Source organism: Urocampus carinirostris, chromosome 5 (assembly GCF_059441175.1).
Source record: "Urocampus carinirostris isolate Australia breed hairy pipefish chromosome 5, RoL_Ucar_1.0, whole genome shotgun sequence".
NCBI classification, from domain to species: domain Eukaryota; kingdom Metazoa; phylum Chordata; class Actinopteri; order Syngnathiformes; family Syngnathidae; genus Urocampus; species Urocampus carinirostris.
Window position 1 is genome coordinate 40,184,902 of NC_142353.1, and position 24,525 is coordinate 40,209,426.

Below are 24,525 nucleotides of genomic sequence, written 5' to 3' on the forward strand. Positions count from 1 at the left end.
CCATGGTGACGTCGCTAGGAGAAACTTTTACGCGCGTCACGCGCTCAAAAGGTCCCAAAAGACCAGTTCCGTGAGCGCAGCCAGCCTCTTTTATTTCTTTGCAGAATTCGAGCTCCCGGTTAACTCCGTTTGCTTGCGCGTGCGCATGTGCGCGTCGATTTACGCGTTCCAATCCAGACTCGACGAAAGGAATAAATCGTTGAAGTAAGTCGAAGCCGCTTGGAGCCAATGAACTCACCCGGTGCGTCATGACGCACGGGGGCCTCGTTGATAAGGAGCGGGAGTCTAAAGTGAACGTGAGAAAGAGGGTTAGGGGGGCGGGGGGGCAAGAAACAAGGAGAGACACTCCTCCTTCCTTTTACGCACATGTTATGCGGCCTCTTAACTTCACTGCAACGTAAACAGGAGAGCGTGAAGGAAACTCCATCACGCGTATTTTTTTGTATCCAAAAAATGTCATCGTAGATTGATATAAGATATTTGACTTTAAAGGAGAGGGAGCGAAGAAGGAAGCATTACGCACCGAATTGGATTTTTTTATTGGGAGTCTCCTCCGCTTATCTTCAACATCTACTGAGTCATTTTGTCCTCTGGAGGCATTTTGAGACTGCAATTTCGATTCTGAAGAGCACATCAGAACCAAAAGCAGTTTAGTTCGTTTGATATCACGGCGGATTTTTTTAAATCGGTTTAATAACATTTATTAAAACGAAAAATATCCGTGAAATGTTTTCCAATAGCAGATGAAAAGTGGCGAAAATAACTCATATCCAATCCCCTCTCGTTTCCTCATCCTGGATTTTCAACTTGTCACGTCAACGTGGAACAAAAAATCAAGAAAAAGAATAACGCACGGAACTGCAAGTGGCTTCTTTGCGCAGAGTTCTTCTGATGGACATCTTGGCTTTTCGAACCGAAGAGAATAGTTATAATATTCTCCCGTCGGCCGCTACGATGCTTTTTCACGGCCTCCCCGGAGGCGACGTGCACGGCGTGGTGGAAGAAATCGAGAGGAGAGGAAAAAGCGAGTCAGCCGCCATCAGCTCAGCTATCGATATGGGCGAGACTGAGACGGTAGGGAACATACAGTTTATTCTTTTCCACGTATTTCAGCACCTTGTGAGTGTTTTATGCCTAATATTAATTAATACATGATTAAAAATGGAATAGGGGAAGGCACTTACAAGCATACACTATTCGAACAAATGCTAATGCAATATATTTTGCATTAAACAATAATTTCTTTTGCACTTTATTAATTCGTGGTTGAGGTTGTTGTTTTTTGTGCTGGGTCGGAATAAAAAGCCACAAAGAAATTTAGTTAAAATAAAGAAGAAGGCGGTCAAATAATACTGGGTTACTAAATAAAATAATTGAAAACAATATGAAAACACTAATTCGAACATGTTTTATTCAAACAAACCTCAATACAGTATGTAAATTCTAAATGTTGAATAAGGAGTGGTACAAATGTGTGTTAATTAATTTGCCACTATTTTAACAACCAATACTAATTGTATATTAGTAAATAGAACATTAACACTAATAATAATAATAAAAGGGTGAATAGAATTGAAAACGGCGTATTTTTAAAACTATAAATTGAGGAATAAATAAACACACACACTCCTAAATATATATCAGTGTAATTCTGCATATAGAATTGAAACACACACATAAAGTTATGATTACGAGATGTACCTAGCAAACTTACAAAGTAATGACATATACAATTATCGCCTATTTAACTTGAAATGGAAGAATAAATACTAATTAATCGACATTTAATTTGAAATGAAAGAAAAAATTCATTTTTAATTGACAAAAAGGTAATTTTGTTGATTTCGTTTTCATGATAAAAAATACAATTGTTATAGTGCATTTTAGTCATGCATTCTATAAATCATCTTTTATGTAGATCGATTCATTGACATTTTCCCCTTCAGCTCATGTAAAAATATAAAGTTATAATGAGTTAGAAAATCAACAACTTCGATACAGAATTGAGAAAAAAAGGAAAAAAAGTGTTTACAGGAAAAAGCCGGTGTTTGTCTTGGTCTCGTCCACTTGGCAGTCTAAAAAGCTTTTCACATTCATCAAATTATGAAATCCACTTATTATAACAAGGTATTAGAAGCAAAATATTTTTTTCTCATCCATGTTTGAGCGTTCCCTGTTTTTTTTTTTTTTTTCAAAATAATAGCTTTCGATCTCAAATCGTTTTGCTTCAACAATAACAATTACATATTTATTATATTGTTTTTCTTCTTTTAATTATTTTTATATCATAAAAATGAAGTTATGATTAAACTGGACACATATTGTTATTTGTATTAATACAATTTTCTTATTACCATTCTATTATATGTATAAACCAAACACGTAACGAATATATTGCGTTTTCCGATGCTATTTCAATTTCCAAGCAATACTCAAAACCCTCAAACGTGCCCTGTCCTCCTGTGTGTGTTTTTGTGTATGTATCCACGCTTATGTTTGTGCATGTATTCAATCTTACGTTTATGCGTGCACCCCGCAGGCCACGCCGTGCGTGACCAGCGAACGCGTGGCCTTGTGCGCGGGCTGCGGGAGAAAAATCGCCGACCGCTACTACCTGCTGGCCGTGGACAAGCAGTGGCACATGCGATGCTTGAAATGCTGCGAGTGCAAACTTAACCTGGAATCGGAACTCACCTGCTTCAGCAAGGACGGCAGCATTTATTGCAAGGAGGATTATTACAGGTAGGAAGGCCATGCGGCACGACTATAAGGCACTTTTTTAATGATATACAACTTTTTGTGCATTGGTTTGAAATAATTTGTAAATAATTGAAAATAGCTCGCTGATGTTTTTATTTATTTTTGTACTGTATATGCCAAAAGAGTCATAAATACTATACCTCGACGGTGCAGTAAAATAACCAGTGTCAATAAAACACCTACAGAGTCAATTTTAACACTACCTGCAGTAATTCTATATTCATTTCTCCAGAGTGTAAAATGCACACTGAATGTCGAGAATATTTTAAAATACATTTAACTCTTATAACAGTTATTGTTTCACACAACACTTCACTAAGAAGTGTTAGTCAAGTGGAAGTCACACCCTTGGTGTTGATAAAAAAAATAACACTGGGGAGTTCAGAGTTTATATAATAACGTGTGCAGTGTAAAACCCATTAAAGATTATTTGTTAAAGGGACAGCGTGTAGTGTAAAGTGTTCCGTTAAAAAATAATCTGATTTAAAAATCCAGGCAAAAAAAATCATTCTAAAGGCTGATAAGGAAATCATAGATTAAGAAATTTTGTATTTCTTTAACATAGTAGAAACCCTACTGAAAGGTCCCCGCCATGTTTGTCTGGCATCTTGCTGCTATGCTGCCCACTTGGCACTGGTTTTCATTCGCATTAGACAGTGCCATCATCATCATCAGTACACCATCTAGTGGTCAAACATTACGCACTGGGACTTTAAATATCTGTTGTTTGTTTTCTAAATGCACTCTTATCGGTGTTAAATGTGTTCAAGTGTATAATACAAATGTAGCAAAAATATACATAGTTTAATTAATATTTATTTTGAGTAAACACGTTTAGTAAATGGCGGCGCCCTCTGTTGGCTGCGGCTGCATCGGCTCGCTACAACGGGTCAGGTGTATCGACATTTCGTTCTGTGTACATTGTTACAAAGAATGACAATACAAAGGAAATTATTATTATTATTATATTATTATTTAATAATGGCAGTTGAACAATGAAGAGGAAAAAACAATTTATGGGTATAATGAGTTGTAGTATTGTAGTATTTTTGTAGTAGTAGTTCTGTATTGTTTTTTACTATATTTGTAGTCGAGGTATTGTTGTAGTAATCATGTAATAGTATTTTTGTAGTAGTACTCTAGTTGCATTTTCTACTATTTCTGTAGTATTCATGTAATCATATTTTTGTAGTATTACTCTAGTTGTATTTTCTGTTATTTCTGTAGTTGTATTTCTACAGTGTTTTGTAGTATTTCTGGGTTAGTATTTTTCAAGTATTAATATAGTAGTATATATGTAATCATATTTCTGGAGTAGTGTTTCTGAAAGAGTATTTTTGTAGAATTTCAGTAGTTCAAAGGTATTTCCTATTTTTCTTACAGAATGAAAGCAAAATCATTTATTAGGTCCCTGTTTTTAAGCACTAAAATTATTTTTTTAGTAGATTTTTTATATTATTTTTGTTTTATTTCTGCTGAAGTATTTTGGGGTCAACTGACAAAGGGACATTGAGAAGATAATGGCCCAAAAACATTGTCTTAATAGTGCTTCCTTTGCTCATATACATATTCTTATTATAGTTTGACCATTCTCTTTCAGCAGGCCGGATTAAAAAGCCTGCCTTGCCGCATGTGGCCCGCGAGTTGTATTTTGCCCACCCAAGCTTTAAATTATGAGAGTTTTTTTAATTGAATGAAGTACTTTTAACCACCAGGAGGCACTATTTATTAAGGCCTATGCTCTAAATTCCAACAAAACATAATCTAGCAAACTTTTACTGAAAAAATGTTTGCCAACCTCAAAACAAAAAACAAAAAAAAACACTTTCGACTGTTCACAAGTGCACTGCGGTGTCCATGTCCAGCCGCTGATGGAGTTTCTGTGTTGCCCGCAGAAGATTTTCGGTGCAGAGATGCGCTCGGTGCCATCTAGGCATCTCGGCCTCGGAGATGGTGATGAGGGCCCGGGATTTGGTCTACCATCTCAACTGCTTTACCTGCACGACGTGCAGCAAGATGCTGACCACAGGGGACCACTTTGGCATGAAAGACAGTCTGGTCTACTGTCGACTGCACTTTGAGACTCTCATCCAGGGAGACTATCAGACCCATTTTAACCACTCGGACATGGTGGGGCCCCACAAGGGCCTGGGCCCTACCAATAACGCGCTAGGATTATCCTACTTCAACGGAGTGGGGACGGTGCAGAAAGGTCGGCCCAGGAAGAGGAAGAGTCCAGGTCCTGGGGCAGAATTGGCTGCGTATAATGCGGGTAAGACTAAAAGAAAATATTTTTTTAATCATAATTTTTGTGTTAGTATGGCATGATAAATTACTGTACTTCTGCATGTTTTTATCATTATGAAAGGCCTTCAAACTTTCCACGAAGTCACAGCTATCTTTTACGTTTTCGTCTTTTCCACCCAAAAAGCAATATTTTATTAATAAAAGCTCTAGGAAAACTACGGACTGCGGGGCGGATAATGCCCTCCAACAGAATTAATATGGCCTCCCAAAAAAGCTGAGAGAAGTAAAGGAGAAAAATCAGGCACATCGCCAAACAATGACCTGTAGTTTCAAATGTGTCCACTGGATGTCACCAAAGCTAAGCACCTTCCCAAAGCTGCATTTGCTGACAACTATTTATCAACCAGAGAACATTTGAGGAAACAAACAATCACAATGTTATCTAACTGGAAATAGAAGTCACAGGGCCGGTGTTTAAGGCAACAGGATTGAACTAACATGGATTAAAGACACAATTTAAAAACAGAAAAAAACTACTTTTAAGTTATCAAATCATTTAGTCTAATATTTATGTCTAAAATATTACTAACAAAAAGTTGTATAAATATATATTTTGCTGTCTTTCGAATCTCGAGTCCCTTCTTGTGTTCTTATACAATTTTTCATTACACTCATGATCAATAGTCAAATAGCTGTCTATTTTTTTCTGTAATTGCACTTTTAAATTAATTTGATTTATCAAAATATTTGATTTTATGCAATTAAAAATTAGATTGAGTTTTTAAATACAAAATGTCAAATTTAATGCTTAGAAGGGAGATGATATTTTGCTATTACTTTAATAAAAGTTTTTATTCGTCAGTAAATATATTTAATTGTATCTCATAAGGATTTCGAAACCAATTTTATGGAACTGTAGAGTTTTGAACGAATAGGAAATGTAACATAACGTGTGCAGGTACATGCAAACGAACGAGCATGGATTGGCTTAATTTAATTTTCTTTTTCTCAGATTTCGGATTTTAAGAGTATCGTTATTAACAAAAGATAAATACTTAAGTTTGCTTTTTTTCCTCGCTGGCCCGTCCCACTATGCGTGTTTTTATAAACCAAAGCAGACCCCGACTCGAAAAATTATCCCACTCCTGTTTTAAAGTCACAACAGACCGGCATAAACCATTAATATGCATCATCAATTAGGAAAATCCGATTGCAGAATACATTGTTTCCTTCATTTTAAGTGCAGGAAACATGTTTATTCTGCAACATTTCATACCCGAATGTGATCACTAAACGAACTTTTACAAGAAATGGTTTCAGTTCAAAACATGATCCTTTATTTTAAACTTTAGTTTTTGTGCAAATGGGAAACTTTTTCCCCCCACTCCAAGTTCCTCCTGCATCCACCCTTTCCACTTGTCTGGTTCTATAGACGTCTGCACCCCCTCCACCTTCAAACACACACATTTACACAATAAGACACTCTCACACAATAACACACACTCTGTTGGATTCGTTTGCATTGGGACGGGGCCCAAAACATGTTGCTAGAAAGAGAAAGTGTTGAGTTTGAGGGAGTTATTCACTGAAAAAGACGCATAATAGTCTGCTTGTAATGCCCCTTTTTATTGCATTGATTTTGTCATAAACTAGTCATAACATAACGTAACATACAAAACATGAACGCAATTTAAAAAAACTAAAACTATGACGGACAAACGGAATTTAAATGGCACCATATGCGCAGAAAATTACTACTCGTTGTTTAGATGTCAAACAAATATTTTCGGAAATATATTTTTAAAAATGGAAAGTTTAATATTTTTTTGTAAAGTATAAATGATAAAATCCTTATTATAATCACAACAACAGAAACCCAGTACTCAAAACAATTTTTTTGTACCTCAAACTACCACACACCTATTACATACATAAAGAATATAATAGAATAGATTAGAATAGAATAGAATACAATAGAATACAATAGAATACAATATAATACAATAGAATAGAATAGACTATATTATCATTGTTACAAAATGGGTTGAACATATTGTGACAACAAAATTGGACGCAGCACTCCAGAGTCACATTTAACTGTAAGGATAAAAAAAAAACAATTAAAACGATAATTTGTACAATTTTTACATAAGAAAGGGTGGCCATGTAGAGGCAGAAGATATTTACATAGGGTATTTACTTACAGTTTTGGGATCGTATCAGTGCAATATAATATTAAATATAATAGTGCAATATATAGTTAAAACAATGCTATTTTAAAACAGTAAGAGATAACTAATACAAACCTGGATAGTCATAGATTACACTTTAGTATTTAGGGACAATTTGTCACTTTAATTTATTGTTTGGAGTTTTTAAATACACATTTTAACGCAGTGGATCAAAACCTACGTGTACAATTATTTATTTTATCATTGTTTATTTCTATGTAATATTACTTATTTTTATACTATAGCCCTTAACTTATTAGCTTAAACTTTAGTATTTTGTCTTGTAAATGTTCTTGCACCATCAGGATGGCACTTTTTGGTTTGTTTTGTGCATTTGACTTGTTACAATGCCTTTAAATTCTATTCTATTCTATTCTATTCTATTCTATTCCAACATGCAAGCGCGTCCTCTAGTGTGCAAAATCTGAAACTGCAAACAAGTTCTCACCTGTATAAGCAAAAAGCACACGTGTCATGCGTGAGTTCAGTTCTGCACGAATTCACTTAAAGTTGCACAAAACTGAAATTAAGAGAGATAACACATATAGATATTGCTTTTGATTTAAGGACAGAAAAAAACAGAAGCATATGCTTTTTCCCTTGTTTCCCCTCAGCAGACATTTGTCCTGCGTGGCGCTTATCGACTCATTAAGAGAAGTGCTTGATAGTCATCATTTGCAGCCTTATGATATTGAACTGTTATGCACGCAGCAACACTTTAACAGTTGCCAAGATATTTGCAGACTGGGACAAATGCAAGCGAGTCTGGCTAGCACCTCCTTTTGGTAAAGACTAGGAGGGAGGAAAAGGAGATGCTGCGTGACAAGGTTCGGGGAAAAAAATATGGAAGTGCGACCAACGTGTCCAGTTGGAGCTAGTTGATTTGAGATATTAAAATTACCGTTAGAAAACAAAATAAACAGTAAAAAGACACTGTCTCATACCTGTCAACGTCCACGGCTCAATTCCCTTACAAAATACAAAATAATCTTACACCATATTTTTTTTTCAAACGTGTTTATGTAGTTTAACGTGTTATATTGTACATGTGTTTGATTATGTCATATATATTATTAATTTACATTTTGTTGTGAGATACTGAGTAGCTCGACATTAATGAGGTTTATTATAAAAATATTCAAAAATGAAATAACTTGGACAATCACTGTAGAAGGAAAAGATACATGCAAATATAATTAAGTAGAATTTTCAAATAAAATGAAATGAAATGATCTGCATTTATATAGCGCTTTTCAAGTCAATGACTTCCCAAAGCGCTTTACAATGTGCTCCACATTTCCCAACAGCGGCCTTGCAGCCGTGTAAGGCGCTAACCTGCTTATTGGGGGTATTAGGGGTTCAGTGTCTTACCCAAGGACACTTCGACATGTAACACGGATGAGACGGGATTCGAACTGCGATCTCTTGATCCCAAAATGAGCGCTCTACCTCCTGAGCCACTACTCATCCAAATTATTAATTCATTTTCTGCGTTAAATTAGTGTTAGTAATATACTGATTAAATGGATAACCACAAACCTTTTCATTTTCTCCTTTTATACTTCCTTTTTTCTTAACTTCTTTATACAACATAATAGTTCCCAATATAATGCATCAAAGCAAGTGAGCCATTTGAGAGCCGGCTCTCTTTAATGAGTTGAGCGAAAAAAGCCGGTTCTCTAAAAAGAGACAGACTTCCTTTCACTACACAACGACCACGGAATGATGCATGATGGGAAATCCCCAGGCAGCAGATGCATACGCACAGTAGCATCAAACTGCCCGCTTCGTTTGCAACGGAAAAAAACGATACAGAGATAGAGGATACCGCGGTAAACTCATTTGACTTGATTGATTTGCTCTTTCGTGATAGTCGGTGTATACCAGATGGCACCCATATTTGACAAATTTGCGTTTTTTCCGTGTGGATTTTCTTGTACGTCGTACACGTCTTAAAATTCATAATAAACGTAATTTGTACGGCAAAAACGTACAGGTTGACAGGTATGCTGTCTCAGTAAAAGTAGAGCCAAAAGGTGTGGGAAATAGACTCTCCTCTGTGCTATTTACAGAAAAGAAATGTGATATCCCATGCTGGTGCTTGGAGGGTGACTACACACGTAGATATACGTAAAAATTAAGCTAGGCTGATCGTTGTTGGATTTGAATCAACGCAGCTAAAATCGGGACTGACATATTATTATGTTGATGATATGTCATATGGGGCGGCAGTGGCTCAGGAGGTAGAGCGCTCGTCTTGGGATCAAGAGATCACAGTTCGAATCCCGGCTCCTCCGTGTTACATGTCGAAGTGTCCTTGGGTAAGACACTGAACCTCTAATACCCCCAATAAGCAGATTAGCGCCTTACATGGCTGCAAGGCCGCTATTGGGAAATGTGGAGCACACTGTAAAGCGCTTTGGGAAGTCTTGACTTGAAAAACGCTATATAAATGCAGATCATTTCATTTCATTTCATTTCATGATTACAAACTCATGGCATTGTGTGGTAAAATAGTTGTTCAATGTCACCGCTGAATAACATACTCACACTGTAATACACTGGAGCCTCCACAGACTCTGCCGCTATGCCGCTAGCCAATTAAAAGACGAGCGGGTAACTATTTCATCTGGCGTTTTTAATCGTTTTTAAGCATATCCTGTCCTTTATTAAGGAAAAGAGAGTTCTTAAAATGCTATACTTTTGGGGGTGCTTGGCAACCTCCAAAAACGGGCCGGTTCCGCCCATGGTGATGACTAATGATGAAATCAGCGCCCCCGCTGCGTAATAACGACTTCCTTTCGTTCCCCGCTGGCCCGCAGCTCTGAGTTGCAACGAGAACGACAGCGAGTCCATGGATCGCGACTCCCAGTATAGCTCCAGTCAGAAGACCAAACGCATGAGGACTTCCTTCAAGCACCACCAGTTGCGAACCATGAAGTCCTACTTCGCCATCAACCACAACCCGGACGCCAAGGACCTCAAGCAGCTCGCACAGAAGACCGGCCTCACTAAGAGGGTCTTGCAGGTGAGCGTACCGAAACTGAAAGACACAAAGAAACACATTAACTTTTGGGTCCAAGTTAGAAAATCCCCCCCTTTAGTCTTACAGCTAGCCACTAAATGCTGCTATATCTATTTGCAATTGCAGGTAATCTGCAGTCATTTATATAATTGAAACACTTAAAAAGTTACGTTCTGAGACAAAATGCTCATAGAAATTATCATCCTAATATTCTTTTGTGCGATAATGTTTAGGATAAACCATGCCTTTACTTTCGTTATGTCAAAATTGTCAAGAACCAGAACAGGATCAGGACCCAAATGCGTGACGTTTCTCACACAAGCCTTTTATTTTACGGGAAATGGGGAGTCATGCACGTTAGGCAGCGGTCTGGTGTTGAAAGACAGGAAGTTAGAGACCGACAAGATCGATTCCAATTGCCCGAGCAGGTATCAAACTGATGGGGTCGATACCGGACAGGAAGGGACTGGAAGGATTGAAAATGAAACAGGATATTGAAAAAAAACAGGACTAACTAGACGGGAACGAAAACTGGAGAGAATGATAAACAGGACAAATATAGACAGGAACGAAACTGGAAACCGATATTTAACAGGACATAATAAACGGGAACAATACCGGACAGGAAATACCAACAGGAAAACAGGACTCAGTCAGAACCCACGTCTTGCGGGGAAGTGGTCCGTTGACGGACTGACAAAGGAAACATGAGAGCACTGAGCTTAAAAAGACGGAAAGCCAATCTGTCAATGAGCCGCAGCTGGCGCCACACGAAGTTTAATTATTAAACATTATCGGAAAATAATCGAAAGGCCGCAAGCCGAAGACCACACTGATTGAACGTTGAACATGTCAATAAACAATGCATAGGAACCTGATTGTACCTACTGATTACCTAACAAACAGATTCCATTCTATATATATTTTGTCAGGACCTGAACGGAAACAGGACCCACTTGCGTGACGTTTACCACAAGTTTTATTGAAAGAGAGAGGAGGGGCTGTGCCCAAGATCTGGTGCTCGCTGGGCACGGGCAGCAAGTCGCTCTCGTACTCAGATTGTGATCCGAACACAGAAGAGGATCTTTCGTAGCGAGCGATGGCAGTGTCAGCGACGGAAAAACGGGTTGGTAGCCAGGACTGGGAGAGCAAGGCGCGGTCGGATCGGAAACGAGTCATAAGCCAGAACAGGAGAGTAGACGTAGTCGAGGACAAAAGAGGTCGTAAGCCGGGACGGGAGAGCAGACGTGGTCAGGATCTAAACAGGTGGAGACAAACGGGAGCAAAAATTGGGGCAAAAACGGAACAGGCGGGAGTCAGGGTCGAAAAATGCTTGCCTCGTATACACGGATATTCACAGACGGACTGACCAAAGGAGAGTGACGGGACTGGGTTTAAATAGCAGGAAAGCCAATCTGTCAACGAGCCGCAGCTCGCGCCACATGGGCGGGACCAATTGGGCGCCATGGCAACCGTGACATACTTTCTATGCCTGTTTCTGAATCTAGAACTTTCCACACACACACAAGAAAAAATAATTTGATGTAAAAATCCCAATAACAAGAATATGACACGTTATTACGTTTCCTTTTTGGCAAAAGTAAGTAAAATAGACTTCAATCAAAAAACATTTTAATAGCGATGTCTAACATTCCTTCAAATGAAACCTTCTGTTAAAAAATATTTTCAAATGGAAGTACAATAAAAAAAAGTGCAAACAGCTATCACTTCCTTCGAGAAGAAAAATATACAGTAATTCTTTGGGTATGGTACAATAATCTCATCTCATTAGCTACACCGCTTATCCTCAGTAGGGTCGCGGGGGTGCTGGAGCCCATCCCAGCAATCATCGGGCAGTGGGCAGGGGACACCCTGAACTGGTTGCTAGCCAATCACAGGGCACACGGAGACAGACAACTCACTCGCTCATTCCCACCTAGGGACAATTTGGACCGGCCAATTCACCTGAAATGCATGTTTTTGGAATGTGGGAGGAAAACGGAGTGCCCGGAGGAAACCCACACAAGCACGGGGAGAACATACAAACTCCGCACAGGAAGTCTGGAGCTGGATTCGAACCCACGCAGGAAGTTCCCAAGAACTGTGCTGCACATGCGCTAACCACTGCGCCGCCGTGCTGCCTGGTACAATAATGAATACAGATAATCTCAAGGGCCTTAAAATGCTTTCTCACTGGCCACATTCGGCCCGCAGGCCCTATTTTGATCCAAACAAACCCCCTTTATGGTTTGTCCTAAAATGAAGCAAAGCGGAACTCTGAAAAATTGATATGACATGCATTCAAAAAATATTTGTAATACCTAAATCGAAGCATCCATTTCTAACATGACAATTTTCCTAAAAGAGTAAGCGTGAAACCTGCCAAGGGCATCAAGTGATGAGATGAGGAGCGAGGGATGAAAAACAACGGCTTTTTAATGTAACAGAAGAGAGAGATTATAAGGCAATTCCGCAGACGAGCGCTAAAATCGTCCCGGGGACGAGACAATTTGACAATTCGTCCTGCTGTTTTAATTAACGCTGGCGGAAAAACAAAGCAGTCGTTTTGCTTTGATGCTTTCAAGTTTTCACGCCGGCTGATGTGCTGCTACAAAAGCCACCCCCTGCTTGTTTCCCACGGCTGCAAGCAGGATTCCTTCACTAGCGCTCAGTGGCACACATGCTTAAGAAAAAACAGGGTTTGCAAGGGACACTGTGTCATTATTGGCCACTAGATGGCACTGTATTCTGCAGTGCGACTGAAAAAACAGTCCTAAAAAGCTCAAAGAAGAATACAGACTACAGGAACTCAAAGTGACCAAATCGCAGCATTTATCTTTTCATTTTTCACGTATGCGTAGCCGCATCATAGCGGGCAGATCGTTTTGTAGACATGCAAAATAAAGAGATAAGACATCAATGGATTTTGAACTTGCGAGGAGAACAGGAATGGACCTCACCCTCTGATAAGAAATTCCAACTTGTTCTAAATGCCCCACCCCCCCAAGCCCATTCTTTTTATTAAAGGGATAGAGAGTAGTAGTTCTCCCGTAGATGTCGCTGTATTGTGTAGTGGAACAAAACAACGGGTTCTAAAAAGCACAAGGAAAACTTCAAACTATTGAGATTCAACGTGAGCAAAATGCACTGTTTTTCTTATTTATTTTTTTTGCCCAGCCTTTTGTGAATGAAAGCAAAAAATAAAAAAAGGTGTGAAAAAAAACAAAAAAATAAATATTTATTATGTTTTTTTTTTTTTTTTGTTTTTTTTTGGGTGTATATTTTTATTTATTATTTTTTTATATATTTCTTTTTGTATGGATGTATTGTATGAACATTTATTCTTCTTTTCTATTAATAGTATTTTTTCTTCTTTATTGTTCCTTCTGTTATTTATGAGTGTGTCAAGTGTATATATTTTGTGTTGATGTAAGATGGTGGAATAAAATTGGTGTGAGAAATAAAAAGTTAAAAAACAAAAAAAAAAACAAAAAAAAAAAACAGAAAATGAAAGACGAAGGAAAAACCTATAAAAATTATAGGGGAAAAGAAAACATAGGAAAAAGAGAGAAGAATTAGAAGAAGGAAAGTAAAAACGGAACACAGAATGAAAAAAAGAAGAAAGAACAAAACTGAAAATAAGAGATGACGAAAAAAAAGAAAAACAGAAAATTAAAAAAAAAAAAAAAAAAAAAGCACACTAAAGAAAAAAAGGGAGTTCAAAAAGAATAAAATAAAGATGAAAAATGGAAAAGAAGTCAGAAAAAATAGAAGTAAAAAAAAGGAAATCAAAACAGAAACAAATGATACGAAAAAAATGCAAAAAAGAAAAGAAGATACAATTAGAAAAGTTTTTTGAGGGGTACAAAACAAGATGACTGACCAATATGTCAGCTCCCTGGAGTTGATCCTCATCTTATGTTGAATCATGACAAATTTCCCTACCTACAAGTATTTAAAAACACACATTAATATGATAGTTTATGTAATTTAGCCTATTGTTCCAATCAATATTGTTTTTATTTAAATAAATTATGTTTTAGAACCACTCGGAGGCGCTAAATAATACATACTATCCCTTTCAATCTACTAGGTTACGATAAGCACTTTTGCCTTAATGGGTGTGGAGTTTAAAGAACAGCAACATTGGTAGTTACCAATGTTCCCTCTAAGCTGCGCGCGTGCGCAGTCGCGCACTGCCTGCACATTCTCAGCGCACAAGAAAATCTGGCCAGCGCAAAAAAATAAGGGCTCAAAATTGCTAATTAAGAAGCGAATTAAGTCAAAGTTACAGTGCATGAAGGTAAAAATACACGGGTTCTCCTGACGCTGTGTTCTAAATGCGGTATTTTGAAGTCAATGTCGAATGAAGTTGAAAAGTAAAGTCAGTAGAGTTTTTCGAGAACCGGCCTCTTCGGCTCTGCTCACTAAAGAGAACTGGCTCTTTCGGGTCCCAAACGGCTCTCTAGGTTGTTTTTGCTTCTCTAATCCCTACACGACCAAATATTATGTAAAATTGTGCACAGAATGACTTAAAGGAAAGGCGGGAATTGACCCAAAAAAAAAATACCACAATGAAAAAGTAGTGAAAAGCTGAGAAAAAAAACAAAAGGAAGAGAAAAAAGAAGGAAACAACTCAGAAAAAAGCCAGAAAAAAAGAAAAGAAAGAAACGAAAGAAAAAAAGTAGATAGAGAACAAAAATACATAAGTAACAGCTAGGAAAAAATAAACACAATGAGATTTTTTTAAAGGAATGAAAAATATAGAAAAAAAACAGGGAAAAAGAAGAAAAAGTTTGTGTTGCATTCAAATAATTTCCAAATATACCAAGTCAATCTTGTTGCCAACATTGTACTTCCACTAAAAAATGTGATTAAATACAGTTCTGTATCGTGCAACCGACTAAATAAGCCCCCAAAAATGTTAGTATCATGCGTCAAAAGATACCAGGAAAAAAAATGAAAATCTTTTGAAAGAATTGTTGTAAAAACAAATGACGTTTGTAGGCCGTAAAACTTTTGCAATAATACATCAGTCAATTCATTCAAAAGTGATTTTTTTTTTTTGCATTGCCGGAAACTCAGCAAAATGTAACTTGATGTCAAGTTTTGGACATGTTTGATAATTATTTAGTTGCCATACTCGGGATTGCCGTTGCTCACTGTTGTTTCAAGCGTTGCTCACCGACTTTGTGTGAACGCTCAGACCTGTGGAAAATTAGAGGGTAGTGATAATGATGGAGACATTGCACAATGGACAAAATAACAAAGAACAGTGATGTACTGTATAATAGTCAAAATAATGATGACGCAGCCCTGCAATTGGCTGGCAACCAGTTCAGGGTGTCCCCTGCCCACTGCCCGATGATAGCTAGGATGGGCTCCAGCACCCCTGCGATCCTACTGAGGATAAGCGGTGCAGCTAATGAGATGAGATGAGATGATGATGCAATCTCCTTTACAAACAATTCATGTCAGCGCCCTCTTGGTGTAGCTCACGGCATGTAAAATAAAGGGACATTTAGCAATCTACGAGTATTTTTGCTCATTTTTTAAATCAATATTGTCTTTTTTAATAAATGAAGGGTGTTTTTACCACCAGGAGGTGCTAAATAAAAAACAGTTTGTCTTTGATATGAATAGAATATCATTTAATGTCATTAAAGGATTTTAAATAAAAAAAATGAATTTATTGAAGTGTAAGATGTGTCAGAACCGGAACAGCAAAATAAGAATTTTATCGTGCAGGGAATCGTGGTTCTTTGCTTTGCATATGATAATAAACACTTTGAATCTTTGAAGATACTGACCAATGGCATACTTTTTTGCAAAGATAAAATCTGGTTTATTTTAACACTAAATATCAAACACTAAACTTAAGACACACAGGCCTGGAGCAACAATGGACTGAAAGTTTAGTGACATGTAATTGGTTCAATATCGGCATATTGTAAGCCAGCATTGCGTTCATGTTTGTGATCATAAAGTAGAGAAAAACGTAAAACCATAAAAGACAAGAATGTGTCATGATTACTGATGTGACTCAGCTGTGCCCGCTCATTTGGCGCCACCCGTCGCGGGTTCTGATTGGCTTCCTGTCACAATTTGAACTCAGTCCTGTCAATCCCTTCTTGTCAGTCCGTCTGCGAACCTCAGTGAATACTAGGCAAGCCTCTTTCGACCCTGACACCCACCTGTCCCGTTTTTGCTCCCGTCTGTCTATGACCTGTTTTGATCCTGACCACGTCTGCTCTCCCGTCCCGACTTAGACCCGTTTTTGATCCCGACCACGTCTGGTCTCCCAGTCTCGGCTTACGACCCGTTTCTGACCCCGACCACGTTTTTGCTCTGCTGTCCCGGCTATCGAACTGTTTTTCCGTCCTTGACACCGCCATCACTCACTACGGAGGATCCACTTCCGTGTTCGGATCGCAATCCGAGTACGAGAGCGACTTGCTCTCCTATATTTCCTATTTAGTCAATATTTCTTATTTATTTTTGTTCTCTATTTACTTTTTTTCTTTTGTTTCTTTCTTTTCTTTTTTTTGGCTTTTTTTCTAAAATTTTCCTTATTTTTTCTGTTCCTTTTGTTTGTTTTTCTCAGCTTTTCACTACTTTTTCATTTTGGTATTTTTTTTTTGTTCAATTCCCGCCTTTCCTTTAAGTCATTTTGTGCACAATATTACATAATATTTGGTCGTGTAGGGATTAAAGAAGCAAAAACCACCTAGAGAACACCCAATCATGGGCGCAGCCCTTCCTCTCTCTTTCAATAGAACTTGTGGTCAACGTCACGCAATTGGGTCCTGTTTCCGTTCTGGTCCTGACAGAATGAGCTTAATACAGTATTTCCTATTTAGTCAATTAAACTTAAGAACACACAGACACTTACAAAGTAAGGTATGTACAAGTATTTCAATTAATAATAAAGCCAAATTGTTTTAAAACTGTATGACGCGCTGTACTTGTTAGTTCTTTAGTATGCCTTACTTAACATACTGTGCAAAAGTTTAGGGCAATAATTACAAAAGTTCACTCCATCCCCTTTCTGTACTCCAAAAACGAGCAACAATAATTATACACAGGGCAGGATACTGTGATTGTACCAATATTCTATGTCTGCAGTCGAAAATATTAAAACTGTTTGATCTAGTAGTGGTCAAAATCAAAACTGCCTGGTAACAGACAAAAAATATTCACACAAAAACAAGGAAACTATAACCTGAGGGGATGTAGTAACTTTCAAATCCAATCGGTGAGAACCACCAGGAAAAGTATGTGTGTGTCTGTATGCGGAGTTAAAAAATTACAGGTTGAGCTCAAACAATGTCCAAGTATTCACCTGTTCAAATCCCAAAACAAAAAAAACAATATTGGCAAAGTACAGAGAGGGAGAAAATGATTGTCTGAATGATATAACAAATGGTAGATGTAAGAAAATGTCAGAGATAGTCACAATTAAGACTCTTTGGTGGATGTATTTACACAGATAAAATACATATATTGTTAAAAACTACATCCTGATACCAGCAGCAAAAGTACTCACGGCTCCCGTGTTGGTTGAAAATGGAAGAGAGAGCCCAAAGGGCGGGCATGGTTTATTATGTGCCACTGAAAACAGTACACACATGAGCACGACTTCACAATAAAAGAATATAAGATTGATAAACATACAAGAGAAATAATTAGACTGATTATTGGAACGTTGTTTTATGTGTGTTTGTGTGAAAGATAGTTTTTGTATTTAGGAATATAAAAACAAGTTATTTTCACTAGACTGAATTTCTGAGAGATTTACATCGAAAACGGCCACCTTGACAGAAAATCAACATTGTTAATTATAATGTAATTATAATTAAAATGATTATAACGTTCATTAACTGTTATTGTCATTATTGGCTACTGGATAATATTTGCTAAATATTAGCATTTCATTCATTTTTTTGCCAACTGGAGTGCAACCCTAATTCCATCGTAGCAACACAATGATAATAAATGTGATTCTGCTAATTAGTTGCTAATTGTGTGCATTTTTAATTAGCTGCAATAATGTTTCTATTATTTGCATTTTGTAAGCGTATAGTAGCTTCTATTTACATATGTTCTGTGCATCCCATTGATTGGCTGAATGGCTTTACGTGTTTCAAATGAAAATATATCCCCGCTTCGATAAACAGTCTCATGTTTTATAACAGAGCCCACGCTTGAAAGGCGTTGCATTCATCTCCTAAAGCGAGATGCACAGAATCGCGGAGCGAGCTTGCAACTAAATCTTCATTTCTCTCTTCGAAACAATGACACTTTTGCCCTGGATGAAAAGTACGCATGGTTAAAAAGCTAATTACGTGTTTTCATTTGCTGGTCTCAGCTCAGCTATCAAGGTTATACTTTGATTTAGTTTCGGCGCATCGGCGTTTGTATCTACCGTTGCTTGAATGTGATTTTATATTCTGTGGAGATTTGTTTTTAAATGTGAAATCTGATTTATCAATGCTTATTTATGATCCTCATAGTGAGATTTTTTTATGTATGTATTCTTTATAATTCGTGTGAATGTGAAAATAAAGAGAGTCCCGAAAATGTTTACTGTCTATCTAACTAACTAACGAACTCAGGAATATTGATTTGTTGTCAAGACCAGAACGGAGACAGGACCCACTTGCGTTGCGTTTCTCTCAAGTTTTATTGGAAGAACGGGAAGGGGTTGCGCCCACGATCCGATGATCGCTGGGCGCGGGAAGCAGGTCGCTCTGAACGCGGAAGTGGAACTTCCGTGGGGAGTGATGGCGGTGTCGGGAACGGAAAAACGGGTCGGTAGCCGGGACAGGAGAGCAAAAACGTGGTCGGGGTCGGAAGCGAGTCGTAAGCCAGGAGAGGAAAGAAGACGTGGTCAGGATCAAGATTGGGTCAAAGCCGGAGACAGAAGGGAGCAAAATACAGGACGGGTGGGAGTTAGGGTCGGAAAAGGCTTGCCTAGTATACACTGAGGTTCGCAGACCGACTGACAAAAGGGGACGGATAAATAGGGACAGGGAGCCAATCAAAGTCCGAGGCAGTTGGCACTAAAGGAGCGGGCACAGGTTATTCCAATCAGAAATCATGACACTAACTAACTAACTAAGGAATACTTGATGTGTATGTTTTGTGTTTGGAAATAGAAATATGAAAAAAGTTAGAAAAAATACCATACAACGTTTTGTCAGTAGGACTAATAATATCCTGAAATACCATTCTCATAATGGCCCGAAAATGAATCAAGTGTTAATATATTTACGCTCGTATGAAAATAATTCTTAAAAAGAGCAAAATTATCTTATCTGCTGCATCAAACAATTTAGCATATTTCAAGCATTGTATTTTCCTATTCTATTTGAAAAAAAGTATAAAGGTTCACAAGACGAAAAAATAGGCCCATATAAAATAAGCTAAAAGTATTTGAGCTCTAAATCAATTAATTTACATTTAAAATGAAAAAAAAAGTTTTTAAAGTAATTGTTTTTGTACACTGTTCGTTTTCGCTGTCAATTGAAAATAACATTTCACCAAAATGTGTTTGCTAATTATCAAAATCATCCCTCAAAGGTTTATCCATCCATCCATCCATTATCCTCAGTAGGGTCGCGGGGGTGCTGGAGCCCATCGGGCAGAAGGCAGGGGACACCCTGAACTGGTTGCCAGCCAGTCGCTGGGCACACAGGGACAGATCATTTGCTCGCTCATTCACACCTAGGGAAAATTTGAACCAGCCAATTAACCTGACATGCATGTCTTTGAAATGTTGGAGGAAACCAGAGGAAACAGGGGAGAACATGCAAACTCCACACGGGGAGACTGTTGTAGCTAGACTTGAACCCTGAACCTCTGCACCGTCGGGCTGCCCGCTAACCTCACAGTCGCCGTGCCACCCTCAAGAGTTTAATTAAGAGTTATTTAAAGAGCAATGATCGTTAATAATCGATCAATATTACATTTATCATTGCTTTAATATCAAATAACATATATTTCTCCGGCAGCACGGCGGCGCAGTGGTTAGCGCTTGTGCGGCACAGTTCATGTCATGGGAACCTGTCGTGGGTTCAAATCCAGCTCCAGACTTCCTGTGCGGAGTTTGTATGTTCTCCCCGTGCTTGCGTGGGTTTCCTCCGGGCACTCCGGTTTCCTCCCACATTCCAAAAACATGCATTTCAGGTGAATTGGCCGGTCTAAATTGTCCCTAGGTGTGAATGAGCGAATGAGTTGTCTGTCCCTGTGTGCCCTGCGATTGGCTGGCAACCAGTTCAGGGTGTCCCCTGCCCACTGCCCGGAGATGGCTGGGATGGGCTCCAGCCCCCCCGCGACCCTAACAAGGATAAGCGGTACGGCTAATGAGATGAGATGAGATATATTTCTCCCAAATTCATTTTTAGTCAGAATTAGTGTTGTATAACCCTACAAATTGAATTTAGGAGATATATTTTTTGGGGTAATTACAGTATTGATGAATGTTAATGAAATTATTCAACAATACCATTGTAATTATTTTTCAAGGTGCAACATGTTTAATTTTTTCGAGACCAGAACGGAAACAGGACCCTCTTGCGTGATGTGTACCACAAGTTTGATTTAAAGAGAAAGGAAGGGCTGCGCCCACGATCCGGTGTTCGCTGGGCGCGGGAATCAAGTCGCTCTCGTACTCTGATTGTGATCCGAACACGGAAGTGTATCTTCCGTAGCGAGCAATGGCGGTGTCAGGGGGCGGAAAACTGGTCGGTAGCTGGGACTGGGAGAGCAAAACGTGGTCGGAGTCAGAAACGAGTCGTAAGCCGGGACGGAAGAGCAGACGTGGTTGGGATCAAAAACGGGTCATCAGTCGGGATGGGAGAGCAGACGTGGTCGGGATCAAAACAGGTCGTAGAGGGAGACAAGCAGGAGCAAAAAAACGGGACAGGCGTGAGTCAGGGTCGAAAAATGCTTGCCTAGAATACACGGAGATTCGCAGACGGACTGACAACAGGGGATTGATTGGACTGAGTTCAAATAGTGACAGGAGCGCCTCTGTTAAGTTTTTACTCTAGTAGGCAGTCTAAATAAGAAGAGAAACCTTCATTGATTTTGAAATTGCAAAGAGAACAGGAGGGACCAACATGTTCTAAAGAGGATGTGGACATCAAACAATGCGTAGTATTCAAAATTTCAAACAACAAGAGGAATAATGGTGAAAATAACAAGCATCCTATGCAATCTCCTTTGTAGATTCAGAAACAAGCTAAATAAACTTATCACTTATCACCCTTCGCAGGTTTGGTTCCAGAACGCTCGGGCAAAATTCAGGAGGAACCTTCTGCGTCAGGAAAGCACGGGCGCCGACAAGACGTCCGACGGCTCCACTCTGCAGGGCGGCACGCCGTCGGGACCCGCCTCGGAAATTTCCAATACCTCCATGAGTCCCTCCAGTACCCCCACTACCCTAACAGACCTGACCAACCCCACGATGCCCACGGTCACCTCCGTGCTCACTTCAGTGGCAGGCGGCATGGACGTTCACGAGTGCAGGAGCCCGTCCCAGACCACACTAACTAGTCTTTTCTGATGGACCCCACCGGACCTCAACCACACCTTCCCTCTGTTCCATCCTGCTGAATCTAAAAATAACCGTGACTCCGTCGAACATTAAAATCCGGAGAAGTCAAAGTAACACGAATAAAAGGAAAAGGGTCACTTATTTTTTTTTCTGAGCCCAATGGAGACTTTGAAAGCCTCACAGACAGGACTGTTGTTGTAAATTCGATGTTGTCTTGTCGAGAACGGAGAAGACTTATTTGCATTTTTCAATGTTTACATAAAGTGTCAAAGGGGAAGGAAAATGGCTACATTTTTGGAATCAACTTTTCAAACACAGTATTTATGTTGTTGTTCAAAAGTCATTGTTAGATGGATTGTATTTTTTTTCCTTTGGGAAAATCTGTGATTAAACCCAGGTTACAGTACCCGCTCATTCAATGTGCTTATGGTTTATTTTGCACACGTCGTATGCGAGATTACGCATGAAAACTCAGAAGAGAAGATAGCTTTCATGGCTCATGCGTGTGTGCCTGTGAGTATTTTCAGGGATTATTATTCTTCATCTTAGTCTACAATAATACAATAATAATACAATAATCTTAGTCTTCAATAATACACAAACTGCATAAACAATTTCTTATGCTTGAATAGGGCTGTTGAAAACTATACATCTCCATCAGCACTGCTTATCTTCAGTAGGGTTGCGGGGTGCTGGAGCCCATCCCAGATATCTTCGGGCAGTGGGCAGGGGACACCCTGAACTGGTTGCCAGCCAGTCACAGCACACACAGAAGCAGACAACTCACTCGCGCATTCACACCTAGGGCCAATTTGGAACCAGCCATTTAACCTGACATGCACGTTTTTAGAATGTCGGAGGAAACCCGAGTGCCCGGGGAAAACCCACACAAGCACTGGTAGCTGGATTTGAACCCATGACCTCAAAACTGTTGTGCGGACATGCTAACCACTCATCTGCCGTGCCACCCCTGTGTAAAATTAATTAAACTAAATTTTATATTACCCCTAAATCAAACTAGTTTGTTCTTCTCCGCGATAATATTGTCAACCATATCTGTCTGTCCGTCTGTCTGCCTGCCTGCCCGTCTGTCTATATATCTGTCCATCCATCTATCTGTCCATCTATCTATCTATCTATCTATCTATCTATCTATCTATCTACCCACCCTGGTCATATCCCTTCGAGAGGGGTGACCGACAGTAAGACAAATACATACAAAAAAAAGGACAAAAACATTTGACTATGGCCAACCCATATGCCCAAACACCAACACAAGTTAAGCACCTCGGCACCCAAGTTGGTCATGCTTTTGTCCCTCCAGATGAAACGGGACACAAGAAAGCGGCCGTGTCACTCGGGTCAGGGTGACACAACACGCTCTTCTGTTCAACAGCAGGGCCTGACAGCTTTCACTGGTTTACCCCTGCCGCATCATACAGGTGCCCTGCCCATCCCTTTGGAAGTGTCCAAACATCCCACTATCCTTTTACAACACCTCTCCACTCATTCCTATCACCAACAAGAGCTCGAGCTTCCACTACATTTACTTTGCTCAACTCGCGGTGCCTTCAAAGACCAGACAGTCGGTTAGATCATTGAAATATGTAAAGAAAAACACGTGAGGATTTTGACATTTTTAAACAGCCAAAAGCTCGACAAAGTAGACTCATCAGGATATGTCACCTTCAAAAGTTCTACATAGGATAAGTTTGCAGTTTTTCATTCATGCAAAGAAAAAAGATAAAAAACTTTGAACTAAGTCATTCCAAAATGACTCGGGTGGAGGAGAGGTGATTTGGGCTGACCTCTTCTCCGCCGCGCCTGGTTTTATGGGTTTGACAGCGATGCACGCTCCAGAGCACGGTCTGCTCAGGGAGCTGGCAACGTGGATTTTGCGTGGGGTGGTGGGGAAGGAATTTGAAGCTCTCCGCCCCTTGTGGACAAACTCTGCAAATAAAGCCTGTCTTTTGTACTGAAATCTAAGCTATATAAAACTGTAAAAACAGAACAGAAATGGCGGGTGGATAATACTTTTTTTCTTAAAAAGTCAGTGGGAGAAAAGCTCGGTCTGATTGAACGTAATGATAGACATTTCAGATTCGACCATGTCTGAAATTTGGATGGGGTCTTGGGTTTGGGCTTTAGATCTTTCCTTTAGGCTTAAAATGGTCATAGAAAAACTTCTCCTGCTTGCAATGGCTTGCTTTAATTGGAGTTGTCGGACCTTCGCTATTAAACGGTGAATGGTAAATGGTCTGCATTTATATGGCGCTTTTCAATTCAATGAAGACCTCCCAAAGTGCTTTACAATGTGCTTCACACTTACCCAGTCACACACACACTCTCACACCCATAGGGAGTCAGCCATGCAAGACGGCTACCTGCTTATCGGGGGCATTAGGGATTCAGTGTCTTTCCCAAGGACAATTCGACATATAGCACGGAGGAGCCGGGAATCGAACCTGCGACCTCTTGATCCCAAGATGAGTATAGTTAATCCTGCAGCTTGTTCTCTCCAAGTTTAACAGCTAGTGAATTTTTGCATCCTAGCCAATCATAGTTTGTGAAACCAGTGACCTGTAACAAGGCCCACCAGCAGGTGCTATTTCTCCAACTTCAAATCTGATTGGCTAAACCAACTGCTTAATCGGAAACTGATGTTACCGTAAACCGCCTTCAGGATGTTTTGTGAAGGCGTC

The 24,525-nt window shown here is 39.2% G+C and overlaps 1 protein-coding gene across 2 annotated transcripts; it reads left to right on the forward strand.

Annotated features, from left to right (window-relative positions):
- Positions 1-211: 211 nt before the first annotated feature.
- Positions 212-22,237, forward strand: lhx2b (LIM homeobox 2b). 2 transcript variants are annotated; one of them, XM_088336823.1, is made up of 5 exons: positions 212-1,074; positions 2,540-2,742; positions 4,659-5,032; positions 10,061-10,266; positions 21,542-22,237. In XM_088336823.1, exons 1-5 carry the CDS (start codon positions 892-894, stop codon positions 21,830-21,832), a joined length of 1,257 nt encoding a protein of 418 aa, XP_088192949.1. In that variant the 5' UTR covers positions 212-891; the 3' UTR covers positions 21,833-22,237. The 2 variants fall into 2 exon arrangements, with proteins under 2 accessions (XP_088192949.1, XP_088192948.1); XM_088336822.1 differs by having other exon boundaries at positions 214-1,074; positions 4,656-5,032.
- The last annotated feature ends 2,288 nt before the right edge of the window (positions 22,238-24,525 follow it).

Excerpts from the sequence above, each read along its gene's own strand:
- lhx2b (XM_088336822.1), top strand. The coding sequence starts at position 892 with ATGGACATCTTGGCTTTTCGAACCGAAGAGAATAGTTATAATATTCTC. Across the intron at positions 1,075-2,539 it reads ATATGGGCGAGACTGAGACG|GCCACGCCGTGCGTGACCAG; the intron begins GTAGGGAACATA and ends TGCACCCCGCAG. Across the intron at positions 10,267-21,541 it reads TCACTAAGAGGGTCTTGCAG|GTTTGGTTCCAGAACGCTCG; the intron begins GTGAGCGTACCG and ends CACCCTTCGCAG.